Below are 17,525 nucleotides of genomic sequence, written 5' to 3'. Positions count from 1 at the left end.
CTATATGTCTGGAAATGCTTTTTGGAAGAAGAAAAAGTTTTTAGGAGACGGCGTTCCAGAAATAGATCCCTCCGTGTGGATCTGCCATGCCTTACCTCAGCTCCCAGCCTTGATCCCCTCAAGGCGCCCTCCTTATGGGTGCCTGGGGGCACAATAGCCCCCACATCTTGGAAATGTCAAGCCACTTCAATGCTGCCCTCCTCCCCGTTTGAAAAACCTCATCTGGGCTGCGCTCCTTCCTCTCCCTTCCTCTGTCTTCTCGCTTTTTCTCTTGTCTGCTTCCTGTTTGATTCTGCGAGAGCGCAATGAAAGGAACCGGTGACATTTACCGCCCTGCCTGCTTTTTTTGTGGGGATTTGTGTGTGTCTTTTGAGCTGGTCACCCGGCCTTTTTGAAGGGTTTTTGTTCTCCGGGGAAGAAGGCTAAGGAGGAGGAGGAGAAGGGGGGCAGAAGATTTGGTTTCCAAATGCGAGACTTAATTTTTTAAAAAAATAGATGAACGAGGAAAGGAAAAAGACCAAAAAAAGAAAGAAAGACGCCATCCGCTTAAGGCTGCTTATCAGTTTTTTCCACTACCGGTCAGACACAGCAAAGAGGTGGCAGGAAGCGCCAAGTACCTGTGTACAATTCAGGGGCGAAAGGAAGGCGACCGCTTTAGGCATGATAGAAGTTCTTAAAATAACGCACGGAAAAGGGAAAGAGGAAAGACTTTCTCTCTCATAACGCCAGGCCTCGACCTCCAATAAAGCTGTATGTTGGAAGAGTCAGGGCAGATAAAACAATGCTGTCCAGGGTCGTCAAGACTGCGGAGAGAATAATTGGGTGCACTCTTCCCACCTTGGATCAAATCTATGCTTCCCGGTGCCATAAGAAAGCTGCAGAGATAGTGCAGGATAGTGCGCACCCCCAGAAGTGATCTCTTTCAGCTTCTGCCTTCTGGAAGAAGGTACAGGGTTATAAAGACTAGGACTAGCCGCCTGGGAAACAGCTTCTACCCAAACACGATTTTGGTTTTAAACGCAGTGCAAGGAGTCTGTATGGGAGTATATTGTATTTTAAAATGGGGTGTCAGAGTTTTTAGGGGGGCAACCTGGCTGGGATAGCTGGGATAGCAGGCTTGTTGGGTTTTGAATGTCCTTTGTAGGTTTTTCAATTTCGTTGTTCTGTATGGGACAGTGACAATAAAGATTATCGTATCGTAAAAGAAAGCGCTTCTTCACACAGTTAAACTGTGGGACTCCCTGCCACAGGAGGGCAATCATAGAATCATAGAATCATAGAGTTGGAAGAGACCACAAGGGCCATCGAGTCCAACCCCCTGCCAAGCAGGAAACACCATCAGAGCACTCCTGACATATGGTTGTCAAGCCTCTGCTTAAAGACCTCCAAAGGAGGAGACTCCACCACACTCCTTGGCAGCAAATTCCACTGTCGAACAGCTCTTACTGTCAGGAAGTTCTTCCTAATGTTTAGGTGGAATCTTCTTTCTTGTAGTTTGGATCCATTGCTCCGTGTCCGCTTCTCTGGAGCAGCAGAAAACAACCTTTCTCCCTCCTCTATGTGACATCCTTTTCTATATTTGAACATGGCTATCATATCACCCCTTAACCTCCTCTTCTCCAGGCTAAACATGCCCAGCTCCCTTAACCGTTCCTCATAAGGCATCGTTTCCAGGCCTTTGACCATTTTGGTTGCCCTCCTCTGGACACGTTCCAGTTTGTCAGTGTCCTTCTTGAATTGTGGTGCCCAGAACTGGACACAGTACTCCAGGTGAGGTCTGACCAGAGCAGAATACAGTGGCACTATTACTTCCCTTGATCTAGATGCTATACTCCTATTGATGCAGCCCAGAATTGGATTGGCTTTTTTAGCTGATGCGTCACACTGTTGGCTCATGTCAAGTTTGTGGTCAACCAAGACTCCTAGATCCCTTTCACATGTACTGCTCTCAAGCCAGGTGTCACCCATCTTGTATTTGCAATGATGGCTACTAACTTGGACTAACTTAAGAAAGGACAGGTTCATGGAGGAGGGGGTTGTTGGTGGCTACAAGCCATGGTGGCTGTGTTCTGTCTCCGTTGTCAGAGGCAGCAATTCTTCTGAGAAACAGTTACTGGGGAACACAGGACAGGGAGAGGGCTAGAAACCTGCTTGTTGGTTTCCCACAAGCATCTGGTTGGCCGCTTTTGAGAACAGGATGCTGGACTAAATAATAATAATAATAATAATAATAATAATAATAATAATAATAATAATAATAATAATAATAATTTATTATTTATACCCCGTGCATCTGGCTGGGTTTCCCCAGCCACTCTGGGCAGCTTCCAACTGAATATTAAAAACAATACAGCATCAGACATTAAAATCTTCACTAAATGGGGGCGCCTTCAGTTGTCTTTTAAAAGTAAAATAGTTGTTTATTGCCTTGACATCTGCTGGGAGGGCGTTCCACAGGGCAGGCGCCACTACCGAGAAGGCCCTCTGCCTGGTTCCCTGTGACCTCACTTCTTGCAGGGAGGGAACCGCCAGAAGGCCCTCAGCGCTGGACCTCAGTGTCCAGGCTGAATGATGGCGGTGGAAACGCTCCTTCAGGTCTACCGGGCCGAGGCCATTTAGGGCTTTAAAGGTCAGCACCAACACTTTGAATTGTGCTCAAAAACGTACTGGGAGCCAGTGAAGATCTTTCAGGACCGGTGTTACATGGCCTCGGCAGCCGCTCCCAGTCACCAGCTTAGCTGCCGCTGGATTAGTTTCTAAGTCACCTTCAAAGGTAGCCCCATGTAGAGCGCATTGCAGTAGTCCAAGCAGGAGATAACTACATGAGCCACTGGCTTGATCCTGCAGGCTCTTCTTGGGTTCTGAACATTCTTTCCGTTTTAACACACTTGCTACTGGGTTATTTTAATAAAGCAGACCTCCAAATGCGATGCTATTTTGGCAGTAATGGCCCTGAATCGTCGAGAAGGCGTTTGATACACTTGAGAGGTTCTCATGGGAGAATTCCCTGAGTTACAGCTTCTCCCAGCTCTTGCAGAAGTTGACACCTCTGCCCTGTGCAATCCTTCAGAGGCTGTGCCAGAAAACACCCTGTAAGACTAAGTTGGTGTGGGAGCGGGCAAAGTTTGGTAAGGACCAGCCTGAGGGCCACACGACCTTGCAGGCAACCTCCCAGGGGCCGCATGTGACAAATTCCATGCCAAAGCCAGGCGTTCCTACTCCTCTCCACCCAGCCATACAAATGATTTTGTTACAGGTCAAGGATTCTGCATCCAGGCAAAAGAGATGCAAGACGCTTTTCCAGGGCAAATTCCCCCCCCTTTTTTTAAAAAGAATTCAGTGCTCTTATTTCCCTGCTTTATTTTCTCTTCCCTCCTTCTTTGGTTATCTGTGTCTCTCTGTGCGTTTGGTTGTCTATTACCTGCTTGGCTCATCCCTGAACTACAACTCCCATCTGATGAACAGAGGAAACTTCGCTGGGATATGTGAGGATCAAATTGCACCCTCCGACTTACTATTTTCTTTTTTTTCTTTTGGTTTGGTTTGAATACTAAATCGAGTGTCAAGCTTTTGCCAAAGTCTAGGTCTAGGCCTGCATGATGAGGAATCTACCGTGTGGGTCGGCGCACCCCCTATAGCGGGGGTATCTTTTTAATTAAGAAAGTTATATACCTCCACCCCCACCCCCACCCCACCCAGCTATAAGCCACTGGAAGGTTTATAGCATAATGAGCAACTTAACATACGAGAGAGCTGGGGAGTCCCGTGGTACCCAGGATATAAGGCGTGGGGCAGAAATTCAGTCTGGGTCACATGTCAATGCAAACCCAGCCCAATTTGCGCTTCCCCAAACAATCTATGAACTGGAGCACAGCCTTCCTTTGAACTTCTCCCAATTTTGCCAGGAGGGTGTACTATTATTATCGATTTGCTAATTGCCTGCTAAACAACCATCTCAGGGCGATGTACAACAAAGACAATTAAGAACAGATGAGAACACAAAAACAGCAGAAACAACAACAACAAAACAGTCTTGAGGGATCAAGCAGCTGTCGCTCATTAAGCTGAATCAAGCCCCCCCCCCCGCTCCCCCCAAACTGTTTTATGACTGTTTTATCCCAATGGGACCATGGCATGGATGGAGGGAGTATTTCACAGAATAATTGAAATGTTATATTGGAAGGGATGCTGAGCACCGTCCAGTCTAACCCCTTGCAATGGAGGATTGAATCTTTAAACTCCCCCCCCCCCGCCTTTTACTATGGTCCTAGTAAATACCCCCCCAACAGTTACTTGTTCTGGAAGGGAAGCTTCTGCTGGCTTCTATTTGGGGATTAAAAATATATTAATCAGGGGTGCAGCATTGAGGGATAAACTGTTCCTCTACCTCCCAATACGGTCCCAGTGCAGATCAGGGTCTCCCACGGTTGCTATTTTAAAAATCCTTTAGTAGAAACAAATTCACACACACACACAAACACACAAGTAAATAAGTAATGAAGGAGTTGACAACATGGCGCCCGTGGGCACAAGGGCTCCCTTGAGATCTTCCGCCAGAACCCTTGAAAAGTCCATAGATCTGAGACTCTTTCTAGCTCCTTGCTAAGCATTCGTACAGCTCTGTACCATCTCCCTGACTCCTGATTAACCCTCTTCCATTCGAGTGGCTTGTGGCTGGTTCTCTGTGTGTTTGCGTGTTCGCCTCTTTCTCCCAGACCCAAAACTGGCGAGGCACAAACCTTTAACCAGCTTCTTTTTTGCGTGTGCATGTTTTAATGTTCCTCTTTTTCCCCGCTCGCCCTGAATTAAGGCTCGCGTGTGTGCGTCCGCGAGCGGAAAGGATCTCCACAAGGCACTTTGCCCACCCAAACCAACCACACAGACACAGGGGACACAAAAAGCCTGGCGTTGAACAAATAAAGGGTGTCCTAATTAGAAGCTCCTTCCTCTTCCTCCTCCAAGCTGCTAGCTAAGCTGCCGGCCGCTCCTCGAAACCACCGGTTTGTCATTCAGATGTGACTCATCCTGACCCTTTTATTCCTCCAACAACTAAGGAAGCTGGGCTCCAGTTTTCATTTTGGCAACGAGGCTTTGTCCTTCGCCCCACCACCCGCAGAAGACAGAACTCCACCCCTTAGGCTGCTTTGAAATAATAATAATAATAATAATAGTAATAATAATAAATAAATAAATAAATAAATAAATTTATTATTTATACCCTGCCCATCTGCCTGGGTTTCCCCAGCCACTCTGGGTGGCTCCCAACAGAATATTAAAACACACTAGTCTATTAAGCATTAAAAGCTTCCCTAAACAGGGCTGCCTTCAGATATCTTCTAAAAGTCTGGTAGTTGTTCTTCTCTTTGACATCTGATGGCAGAGCGTTCCACAGTGTGGGTGCCACTACCGAGAAGGCCCTCTGCCTGGTTCCCTGTAACTTGGCTTCTCGCAGCGAGGGAACCACCAGAATGCCCTCAGAGCTAGACCTCAGTGTCCGGGCAGAACAATGGAGGTGGAGACACTCCTTCAGGTCTACTGGACCGAGGCCATTTAGGGCTTTAAAGGTCAGCACCAACACTTTGAATTGTGCTCGGAAACGTACTGGGAGCCAGTGTAGGTCTTTCAAGACCGGTGTTATGTGGTCTCGGTGGCCGCTCCCAGTCACCAGTCTTGTTATCTCTCTGTCATCCATCTATCTACCATATTTTTTGCTCTATAAGACGCACTTAACCCCCTCCTAAAAAGTAAGGGGAAATGTGTGTGCGTCTTATGGAGTGAATGCAGGCTGCGCAGCTATCGCTGAAGCCAGAAGAGCAAAAGGGATCAGTGCACACCGATATATAGAGCGAAAATACGGTAATTTATATCCCGCCCCTCATCCCAAAGGTTGCCAGTGCCCTGACCCCACAGTTGGAGGCAGCAATATTCTGGAAACCAAAGGAGGGAAGAGTCGGTCCTGTGTTCGGATCCCTGGGCAGGTTTCCCAGAGGCATCTGGCTGGCCAATGTGAGATCAGGATCCTGGACCAGATGGACCCTGGGCCTGATCCGGCAGGCTCTTCTTGGTTCCACCCTGCCCAACCTCTGGTGGCAAGTTCAGCCACGGCTCCCTAAGCGCTGCCAATAACTTACTCAAGAGAGGTGGCCGGGAGTGAGATTCATGGGGATGATTAGGAAGGCAGGAGAGGATATACTATTTCATGATATCCTTCCCAACTTGCGCCAGCAAGTTCCATATTCTAGCATAGTTCCAAACATCCCCCTTTTTAAATTACAAAGCAAGCAGCTTGTTGCGGACTCATCTGAGTCTTACTATTAAAAGATTCCTTCCTGGTAAAATCCCTCTTAAAAAGAATAAACACAAGAATCTGATTAACGTTAATATAAATGTAATTTACTCACAGATCCAATCAGTTTCACAGACATGTCCCTGAAGGCAGGCTTAGGTTTCATAACAACTAGAACTACAGTCATACCTCATGTTACGTCTGCTTCATGTTACGTTCTTTCAGGTTATGTCCCGCGGCGGCCCGGAAGTACCGGAAAGGGTTACTTCCGGGTTTCGCCGCTCGCACATAAACAGAAGCGCAAAATGGCATCACAAGCATGCGCAGAAGTGGTGAATCGCATGCATAAATGCACCGCTGTGGGTTGCGCTCTTTTCATGTTGCGAATGGGCCTCTGGAATGGATCCCATTCGCAATCAGAGGTACCACTGTGTTCCATAAATAAGTTAGTCCCAAGTGACTGAGACTAGACAGTCACTTCTCCAAACACACAGCAACATACAAAATGGAGAACACACACTGATCAGAACATGGAGGCCGTGTGCTCCTCCATGCAAGTACAACAGACCACCCTCTCTTCAAGTCACATATAGTGGAAGTCTGTCCCAGCTCAGGAGGAAACAGGAAGTCTTCTCCTGAGTGGTGCAAAACATCCCCTAACATGTCCACTGTAGGAATGTTGTACTGGACTGCAGTTTTACATCCCACAAGATTCCCTTCCCCATTGAGCCTGTCCATGGGGTGTTTTAGCCATGGCAAAAGGTCTGTGTGGTTGGTTCGGATGAGGAAAGCTGTGGGATCTTTGGGGTGGCTTCTCTGGCTGGGGGAGGAAGCAGGACTTCCCCAAGAAGCCTTTAACTTGACTTTAATTCTCCTCTTTTTCTTCAGGGCAGCACTGGCCTCGGCCCACCAATGCCACCCTCTCCCCAAGACTCTCAGTGTGCTGAAGAACACCCCGCAAGTGAAAGGCATGCACACAATCATCCGGTGAGTTGGGTGCCTTGTTCTAAGTTCTTTTCAGCACTACGGAGAGCTCCTGGCGAGCCGCTTACTCCATTGAGAGCAGGAAGCAAACTGTTGCCTGTTGAGCATCCATCTTTAGACCCCCCCCTTTCCTGTACTCTGCCACACAAGTGGCAAGAAAGGAGAGTTTGACAAAACAATGGGAAGAACTTTCTGACAGTAAGAGCAGTTTGACGGGGGAACCGTCTCCCTCGGGAGGTTGTAGACTCCCCTTCCTTGGAGGCTTTTAAGCAGTGGTTGCGTGGCCATTTGTCATGGATGCTTTAGCTAAGATTACAGCATCGCAGGGGGTTGGACTAGATGACCCTCAGGTCCCTTCCAACTCTTATAATTCCATGAACCTAATACCTTCTTTCTCTCCTCTTTGTTACCCTTTCAGGGACAAGGAGACAAGTCGGGATGAGTTTATATTCTACTCCAAACGGCTGATGCGTCTCTTGATTGAACATGCACTGTCCTTCCTGCCTTTCCAGGTAGGCTGATCAAAGCGTTCTTCCAAACTACGGGTAGGCAAACTAAGGCCCTGAGGCAGGATCTGGCCCAATCGCCTTCTAAATCCGGCCTGCGGACAGTCCAGGAATCAACGTGCTTTTACATGAGTAGAATGTGTCCTTTTATTTAAAATGCATCTCTGGGTTATTTGTGGGGCATAGGAATTCATTCATTCCCCCCCAAAAAATATAATCTGGCCCTGCCGCCCACAGGGTCTGAGGGACAGTGGACCGGCCCCCTGCTGAAAAAGTCTGCTGACCCCTGTTCCAAACCATGGCTGAGCTGAAAGGGATCAGGACTCTTTTGAAAGAGGATCCCATCTCTTTGGGTGATTTGTCGCAGTATCATTGGGAGGGAGCAGGCAGCATGCTCATTTTGCATCCTCTTGATTGGTTGGGATCACCCATGTGACCTCTATAAGTGGCATTGCCCTCGCTCAAAATGGCGCCCATCTCCCATCTGATTAGTTGCATTCTATTGCAATGTTGCCTCCTGTGTATAATCTCCAATGGCTTGGGATTGCTTGAGGCAAATACAGAGGGGAAATGACTGATTTGGCACCAGACTGTGAGGCAGGGAGGTGATTTGTGAACAGCGTCAAACAGCTATGAGAAAAGCAGAGTTGGGGGGCTTTCAGAGAGTGAGGTTTGCCCCACCTGAAATCATGGATTTCATGCTAGAAGGTGGACCTGGAAAACGTTCTATTCAGCCCTAAATCTAAGAAGAAAATTTGAGGGCAGGTGATGCCACAAAAGCAGTGGCGTTCAAGTCCAGAGATGAGTTTTCTTCTCTTGCTGAAAACAGTTTAAAGAAGCAATATCAGGCTAAACTTAATTATGCCCCAAAAGTGACCTTCCTTGCTCATAAAATCCTCTAGAACCTCACCCTCTCTCTCCACCCTTTTTGTGGCCTGGGAAGAAAGCTGGATAGAAATGGTTTCAGCGATGGGCGCTTGCATTCTGTCCTAAGGAAAGTTGTTTTTTAAAAATGCACACGTCTGTTTGTTTTGCGTAATTTATTCTGCTTTTCTGCCACTGATGAGCCCCGTATTTCTCACTTGGACTCTGTCCCTGCCCAAATTCCCTATTAATTCCTGTGTGCTGTTGCCTTTCCAGACCTGCACAGTTCAGACCCCGCAAGGGCAGGACTATGAAGGCCGAAATTACAGTGGGAAGCAAGTAAGTGTCGCTGGCAGAGGATTCTCAAAGCAGAGTCCGGAGAAAACCATTGGTGTGTGAAACCTCCTCCTGTTTTGATTCATAGTTCCAGCTTTCTGCTTGTGGCATCTTCTATTTGGGACAAATCTTAACTCTCTCCTTTTGCATTGCGGTGTTTTGAGGGGATATTTGCTGAAGCCTTTGACAGGTGCTGTGCTGGCAGTCACTCCTGAACCTGTCGGTGTCACAATAGTGACCCCTGGGTTTCTGTATCTGCACATTCAGTAGTTTTCAATAACTCAGAGCTTTTGGACAGCTTTCTCCTAAAAATAGCACACATCTGGGTCTGAGCATCCTTGAGTCTGGTGCACCTGGAGAGTGTTGGAACCGTGGGATGGAAAGCCAGCTGGCTTGGCCCCAGCCGGAGCGTGTCCCTTCTCAGCCTTGCCATTGCGGAGATCCATCAGTCATCCTCCTCCGACGTGCGTCCGCGACTCATGCTACTGTGCATGCAAGAGCACACATTACTCAGCAGAGTAAACACACAACAGATCAGGCTCGAGGCGTGGATACTATACTAAACTACGCATTTATGATATATAAATCAGGACAAAGAAAAACATGGCTTCTCTCCTTGTCGTTTTTCTCGGGGAGAGAGAAAACAAAAGCAATACAGAGCGGAACGTCCGCTCACGGGACTCCAGCAATCTGTGCTGGAATGTAAACAGACATGTCACATGTAACAATCCCACGTATCTGCAGCAAAGGGTGGAATGGAATTCCCAATTCAACCTGACACAAAAGGAAAGAACAGGCCCAGTTTCTGTTGAGAAGAACCCACCAGCAACTGAAGGAAGCAAGAGGATTATGTAGCAAGAGAAAGGTTTTCTACTATTTAAAAGATTTTCTAATTGATTAATTGCCTAGCTTCACTCGGTTTAAAATTAATTAACTGATTCAATTCAAATGCATTTGGTATCACTTTAATAAAGGCTCCTTTTCCAGGATCCTGAAAAAGAGGGATAATTTATCGGAGAACAGCTGGGCAGGATGACAAACTCCCACTGAGTCTTCCTGAAAAACATTGGTGTTGATTTTTTAAAAAAGGAATAATTCTCAAGAATGCTTGGAGTGAAGCGGTGGGGAGATTTCAGTGTTTGATTAAGTATTCTTAGAGAAGCACACACACAAATCCACACTAGGTTTAAAAAAGGGTAAAAGACCCCTGGACTGTTAAGTCCAGGCAAAGGTGGCTATGGGGTTGCGGCGCTCATCTTGCTTTCAGGCCGAGGGAGCCGGCATTTGTCCACAGACAGCTTTAAACTGCTACTGGTGCACGGAGGACCGTAACGAGTGCCAGAGCACATGGAAACACTGTTTACCTTCCTGCCGCAACGGTACCTATTTATCTACTTGCACTGGTGTGCTTTTGAACTGCTAGGTTGGCAGGAGCTGGGACAGAGCAACAGAAGCTCACCCCTTTGCGGGGATTCGAACCGACGACCTTCCAATCGGCAAGCCCAAGAGGCTCAGTGGTTTAGACCACAGCGCCAACCACATCCCTTAGCAAATCCACACGACCAGAGGGTGAAGCGTGCACTGACAATTCTTGCAAGGGATCATGGGACTGCTGTTTCCTCTGCCTCCCAACTCAATGTAGAAGGCAGAGTAACCCCAAGTACCAATCTTGCCGGCAGGAAATGACTGTCCTAGGGAAATTGTGTTTGCCCTGCAGCCTGATTTCCGCTTAACAACCGGGTGGAAAGAGCTCTCCTGTCTCTGGCAAGCCCACCTCCCCACCAGCTACCCCCTCCCTTCTCAAAGGAAAGGAGCTTTCTACTTGGAAAGGGTTTGGAACTTGCAAGGAGAGCTGGCCAACGTTACAGATGAACCCCTTTTCGAACTGAACCCCGTCTGGGCCCACTTTGAAACGGAGTGGAGCTTTTTCAGCTCACTCATTTGTCTAAGGCGGGCATGAACACAACTCCACAGAACTTCGCTTGAAAACGGAAGAACAAGGCAGCGACTCCTTTGTATTCCTTTATGGCAACGACACAGCCTGATCACCTGGAGGTGATTCTTTTTACTTAGCCCAGCCACGTTCTAAGAAATGCAGAATGGTGAGATAGAAGGAGGAGGAGGAGGAGGAGGAGTTTGGATTTGATATCCTGCTTTATCACTACCCTAAGGAGTCTCAAGGGGATGCGGGTGGCACTATGGGTTAAGCCACAGAGCCTAGGACTTGCCGATCAGAAGGTCAGTGGTTCAAATCCCTGCAACGGGGTAAGCTCCCGTTGCTCGGTCCCTGCTCCTGCCAACCTAGCAGTTCGAAAGCATGTCAAAGTGCAAGTAGATAAATAGGTACCGCTCCGGCGGGAAGGTAAATGGCGTTTCCGGGCGCTGCTCTGGTTTGCCAGAAGTGGCTTAGTCATGCTGGCCACATGACCCAGAAGCTGTACGCCGGCTCCCTTGGCCAGTAAAGCGAGATGAGTGCCGCAACCCCAGAGTCGGCCACGACTGGACCTAATGGTCAGGGGTCCCTTTACCTTTAAGGAGTCTCAAAGCGGCTAACAATCTCCTTTTCCCTTTCTCCCCCTCAGCAAACACTCTGTGAGGTGAGTGAGGCTGAGAGACTTCAGAGAAGTGTGACTAGCCCAAGGTTACCCAGCAGCTGCATGTGGAGGAGAGGGGAATCGAACTCGGTTCACCAGATTATGAGTCCACCACTCTTAACCACTACACCACACTGGCAGTAGAGAGCTGGAGGAATTATACTTGTGGGTTTCCACCTTGTCCTCTGTCTTCCAGATTACTGGTGTGTCCATTTTGAGGGCTGGGGAGACCATGGAGCCAGCGCTGCGGGCCGTTTGTAAGGATGTCCGGATCGGCACCATCCTCATCCAGACCAACCGGTATACGGGGGAGCCAGAGGTAAATGTCCAGGCCTGGTATGGGGCAAGGGCTTGGTAGTGGCCTGAGCTACTTGGCCACCTATCTAGCGGTATCCCAAACCCCTCAAAACTCAAGGCATTGTTGCTCTGCACTGTGGTCCTGTTAATACAGTTATTGGTCACTTTTGTGGCTTGTTATTTTATGATTTTAATGAGACTGAGTTTGGGGCGGTATCCGGCTAACGTGTCCTTCCAGCACAAGGATCTGTGCTCCTGCAAGAGAACTTTCCCCCCTTTCCCCCTTGCACCCCCTTAATCTGTTCCAGGGGCTCCCCCAACCCATCCAGAGCAGATTTGGGAAGGGCGCTGGGTGTGCCTAGGGAGAAAGTTCTATTGTGCAAGCATTGCACTGATATTATTTGGATACCATCGTCAGTCTTTAATTCTGATATTTTTGTAACCTGTCCTGGGACCTTTTGGTCCAGGGCTAGCCAGAAGTGGGTTGTGGCCAACTAAATTTTGGGTCTGCACCCATTGAAACGGATGTTTCCATTAATTTCAATGGGTCTGCTCTGAGCATGACTTGCATTTGATACAATCTATTATTATTATTATTATTCAGCATCTTGTTCTTTGAGGGCTGATGATGGAGAAGCAGAGTGATAACAAAGATATTTAAGCAGTGTTGCTCAATAGATACAGGCCAGCCCAATGTCCTGTCCGGCAAGATCAAAGAGATCAGGTGGATATTGAAGGAGTCCATTAATTTTGTGTAGTCCATCCTTTGCCAGCTGAGTGTCCTTCAAATCTTTTGGACTACAATTCACGTCAGCCCAGCCACAATAGGCAATGGTGTACAGTGGGCATGAATAAAACTTAATATTGCTGACAATGCAATGCTTTGCAGCACTCTTTGACCAGGAGTACGTTTCCAAGCACAATTCAAAGTGTTGGTGCTGACCTTTAAAGCCCTAAATGGGCTCGGTCCAGTATATCTGAAGGAGCGTCTCCACCTCCATCGTTCTGCCCAGACACTGAGGTCCAGCGCCGAGGGCATTGTGGTGGTTCCCTTGCTGCGAGAAGCCAAGTTACAGGGAACCAGGCAGAGGGCCTTCTCATTAGTGGCACCTGCCCTGTGGAACGCCCTCCCACCAGATGTCAAAGAGAAAAACAACTACCTGACATTCAGAAGAAATTTGAAGGCAGCCCTGTTTAGGGAAGCGTTTAATGTTTAACAGACTACTGTATTTTAATATTCTGTTGGGAGCCACCCAGAGTGGCTGGGGAGACCCAGCCAGATGGGCAGGGTATAAATAAATTATTATTATTATTATTATTATTATTATTATTATTATTATTAAGCTTTCCAGAAGTTGTTGACCAAAACACCTGGGGGGCACCAGGTTGGGGAAGACTGGCCTAGTCTATATCCACCTCTGGGCTCACTTGATGGTACTCGCCAACTTTTGTCTTGGGGGATGTGGGTTGCCAACAGTGACCCTATGCAAGGAATGAGCAGGGCACTCCTGCTGGGGACACTTCCCTCCCTGCTTGCCGTCTCCGAACGCTCCCTTCCTCCTTCTCCCTCCTCCAGCTGCATTATCTGAGGCTTCCGAAGGACATCAGTGAAGATCACGTGATCCTCATGGACTGTACGGTCTCTACAGGAGCGGCAGCCATGATGGCTGTGAGGGTGTTGCTGGTAAGGGAGGCAGGTGGCGTGGGACAGCTTTGACTTAGCTGTTGGGAGAGAAGGAAAGAGGCTGTTGGGAGGGAGGGAAAGAGGCTGTTGGGAGGGAGGGAAAGAGGCTGTTGGGAGGGAAGGGAAGAGGCAGTTGGGAGGGAAGGAAAGAGGCTGTTGGGAGGGAAGGGAAGAGGCTGTTGGGAGGGAAGGGAAGAGGCTGTTGGGAGGGAAGGGAAGAGGCTGTTGGGAGGGAAGGGAAGAGGCTGTTGGGAGGGAAGGGAAGAGGCTGTTGGGAGGGAAGGGAAGAGGCTGTTGGGAGGGAAGGGAAGCGGCTGTTGGGAGGGAAGGAAAGAGACAGTTGGGAGGGAAGGGAAAGAGGCTGTTGGAAGGGAAGGGAAGAGGCTGTTGGGAGGGAAGGAAATAGGCAGTTGGGAGGGAAGGAAAGAGGCTGTTGGAAGGGAAGGGAAGGGGCTGTTGGGAGGGAAGGAAATAGGCAGTTGGGAGGGAAGGAAAGAGGCTGTTGGAAGGGAAGGGAAGAGGCTGTTGGAAGGGAAGGGAAGAGGCTGTTGGAAGGGAAGGGAAGAGGCTGTTGGGAGGGAAGGGAAGAGGCTGTTGGGAGGGAAGGAAAGACGCAGTTGGGAGGGAGGGGAGAAGGCAGTTGGGAGAGAAGGAAAGAGGCTGTTGGGAGGGAAGGGAAGAGGCTGTTGGGAGGGAAGGGAAGCGGCTGTTGGGAGGGAAGGAAAGAGACAGTTGGAAGGGAAGGGAAGAGGCTGTTGGAAGGGAAGGGAAGAGGCTGTTGGAAGGGAAGGGAAAGAGGCAGTTGGGAGGGAAGGATAAAGGCTGTTGGGAGGGAAGGAAAGACGCAGTTGGGAGGGAGGGGAGAAGGCAGTTGGGAGAGAAGGAAAGAGGCTGTTGGGAGGGAAGGGAAGAGGCTGTTGGGAGGGAAGGGAAGCGGCTATTGGGAGGGAAGGAAAGAGACAGTTGGGAGGGAAGGGAAAGAGGCTGTTGGAAGGGAAGGGAAGAGGCTGTTGGGAGGGAAGGAAATAGGCAGTTGGGAGGGAAGGAAAGAGGCTGTTGGAAGGGAAGGGAAGAGGCTGTTGGGAGGGAAGGAAATAGGCAGTTGGGAGGGAAGGAAAGAGGCTGTTGGAAGGGAAGGGAAGAGGCTGTTGGAAGGGAAGGGAAGAGGCTGTTGGAAGGGAAGGGAAGCGGCTGTTGGGAGGGAAGGGAAGAGGCTGTTGCGAGGGAAGGGAAAGAGGCAGTTGGGAGGGAAGGATAAAGGCTGTTGGGAGGGAAGGAAAGACGCAGTTGGGAGGGAGGGGAGAAGGCAGTTGGGAGAGAAGGAAAGAGGCTGTTGGGAGGGAAGGGAAGAGGTAACAGCACTCCCCTCTGAACATTAGAAATGAAGGGAACAATGCTGAATATTTCATCTGACCGTTCGCCGGAAGCATAAGCTGGGTGTGGGAAAACCAGATGTTGCTGAACTACAATTCCCACCAGCCCTAGCAAGCACAGCCAGTAACCAGGGTTGCTGGGAGTTGTAGTTCTGTAACACCCAGAGGGCCAAAGGGCAAGCTGGGGAGTGAAACTAAATGGCTGAAACCCTCTTCTTTCTCTTAGGACCACGACGTCCCAGAGGACAAGATATTCCTCCTCTCCCTGCTGATGGCCGAGATGGGCGTCCACTCTGTCGCTTACGCCTTCCCGCAGGTGAAGATCATCACGACAGCCGTGGACAAGAAAGTGAACGACCTCTTCCGCATCATCCCTGGTATTGGTGAGTGGCCAGGGTTAGGAGGGCCTGCCCCTGGTCTTGAGCCAGCGAAGCTTCTGAATACCCGTTACTGGAAACATCAAAAGGGGAGAGTTTCTCTTATGCTCATATCCCAATTATGTGTTTCCACTGTGAGACCAGGATGCTGGACTGGAGTGGCCACTGGCCTGATCCAGCAACCAGCTCTTCCTTATGTTCTTACGGTTGTCGGATCCCTGGAAAAGCTTTTGAGTTTTTCATTCTCTGATGGCTCAGAGCTGCTTGCAAGCAATAATAAAATTCCTAACCACCACCATTGATGCAGAAAATAAGGGGTCGTTTCTTAGCATTGTGGTTTTTTCCCTAGCTGCAGACAGTTTGAATAAGGCAGGCATAGGCAAACTTAGCCCTCCAGATGTTTTGAGACTACAGTTCCCATCATCCCTGACCACTGGTCCTGTTAGCTAGGGATGATGGGAGTTGTAGTCGCAAAACATCTGGAGGGCCGAGTTTGCCTATGCCTGGAATAAGGCGTCTGAAGGCAGCCCTGTATAGGAAAGTTTTTAAATGTTTGATGTTTTACTGCGGTCTTACAGTTGTTGGAAGCCACCCAGAGTGGCTGCGGTAACCCAGTCGGACGGCATAGAAATGTAATAATAATAATAATAATAGTTGTAAAAACAAGAAACATAATTCCAACCACGGCACACCAGTGGGTCCCACAAAGCAGACTTTTTTTCAGCATATGACAAAAGCCGGACAATGGAGATTCATCTCTGTGGGGAGTTCCACAATTTAGGGTCTGCCTCAGAGAAAGCCCTCTCCTTGGCCAGCTTTCCCCACACTTCCGAGGTTGTTGGAAATACCCAAGAGAGTCTCCTCTGCCAGATTTAACACCCGAGAAGTGGGCAAGGCTTCAAGCATGCTCCTGCCACCCCCCTCGATTTGTGAAGGTGGCAAATTTCTAGGATTTGCTGAACGCGCATGAAACGGGTTGCAAGAATGAGAATCTAGCAGAAGGATTTTGGGGTTTTTGCCAGACGGGAACGTTCTGGGCACATCTCTGAATAGCACAGACACAGCTCAGCGTGCTTCCTACGTGAACAAGGGTTTCTCGTAGCTCTTCCTAATTCCCGTTCCCTCCTGCCTCCCTCTAGGAAATTTTGGAGACCGATACTTTGGCACGGATGCGCCTCCCGACTGGAGTGACGAAGAAGACCTCCTGGACTCGTAGCAAGCTCCTCTTTTGTAAAGGAACCACTCTGGAGGGAAAGAGGCTTCTGCACTGCACCTTAACCCCCCCAAAACGCCCCCCCCAACATTTGCAAAGAGACTATCGCACTGCACCACAGTTTTTTCTTACTCATCTTCCATCAGAGGCCGTGGCTGAGAGCATATTTTTTGGGAAATGGAGCGGATGACGAGAGATGCTTGCTGCCTTTTTTTACGTGCTCAAGAGCGTTTCTGAGCCTAGAGGCAATGTATTTTAATTTAAAGATTTACTATAACTTATTTTATTAAAAAAAGAGAGAATGTTTCAGCTATGTTTCAAGTGTCTTGTTGACAACTGGTGTCACTCATGCCTGACTAACCCATCAGTTCAACCATCTTTTGTGTTAACCAACTTTCGTCTCCTGGCGGAGATTTGAACCCTGGACTCCCAGGTCCCAGTCCAACACTTTTAGCCACCACACCAGCTCAAGAGTTTTTAAAACGGTCTTATCCAGATGGGGTAGCCCTTAGGAAAAAGAAGCATTGTGTCGTATCAGCCTGGAGCTGCAATAGTTTATACAGAACATAGAATACAGTCATACCTTGGAAGCCAAACGCCTTGGCACTCGTACATTTTGGCTCCTGAACGCCGCAAGCTCAGAAGTAAGTGTTCCGGTTTGCAAGCGTCCTTTGGAACCCGAACATCCAGCACGACTTCGGCGGCTTCCGATTGGCTGCAGGAGCTTCCTGCAGCCAATCAGAAGCCGCGCCTTGGTTTCCAAACGTTTTGGAAGTCAAACGGACTTCCGGAACGGATTCCGTTCGACTTCTGAGGTACAGGTGTACTGGAAAGGCATTCCTCAGTTGAGAGAATGGCTTTTATGTACAGAAGAGTTAGCAGGAATAAAGCTGCAGAGGAATGGAGAAGCTTTAGGGAATTTTTGAATGCAGAGTAAAAACTCTAATTAAGAGCCACACCTTCCACTTAACCGTAATCCTTTATAGGAGTGTTTTTGATATTATATGACCC

The 17,525-nt window shown here is 48.7% G+C and overlaps 1 protein-coding gene across 5 annotated transcripts in view; it reads left to right on the top strand.

Annotated features, from left to right (window-relative positions):
- UCKL1 (uridine-cytidine kinase 1 like 1) overlaps positions 1–16,823 on the top strand; it is a 76,972-nt gene extending 60,149 nt beyond the window's left edge. For 3 of the 5 annotated variants that reach the window (XM_083507484.1, XM_083507482.1, XM_083507485.1), the window contains exons 8-15: positions 3,466–3,485; positions 7,175–7,273; positions 7,689–7,782; positions 8,917–8,979; positions 11,767–11,889; positions 13,444–13,551; positions 15,151–15,307; positions 16,441–16,823. In XM_083507484.1, the coding sequence (XP_083363610.1) occupies positions 3,466–3,485; positions 7,175–7,273; positions 7,689–7,782; positions 8,917–8,979; positions 11,767–11,889; positions 13,444–13,551; positions 15,151–15,307; positions 16,441–16,517 (741 nt within the window). In that variant the 3' untranslated portion in view covers positions 16,518–16,823. The remainder of the gene's footprint in view (positions 1–3,465; positions 3,486–7,174; positions 7,274–7,688; positions 7,783–8,916; positions 8,980–11,766; positions 11,890–13,443; positions 13,552–15,150; positions 15,308–16,440) is intronic. The other 2 variants (XM_083507483.1, XM_083507486.1) reach the window with 1 other exon arrangement.
- The last annotated feature ends 702 nt before the right edge of the window (positions 16,824–17,525 follow it).

This window comes from Podarcis liolepis, assembly GCF_965112155.1.
Source record: "Podarcis liolepis genome assembly, chromosome: 6".
In the NCBI taxonomy this organism is placed as follows: Eukaryota; Metazoa; Chordata; class Lepidosauria; order Squamata; family Lacertidae; genus Podarcis; species Podarcis liolepis.
This window is presented reverse-complemented; position numbering and strand designations above follow the sequence as displayed.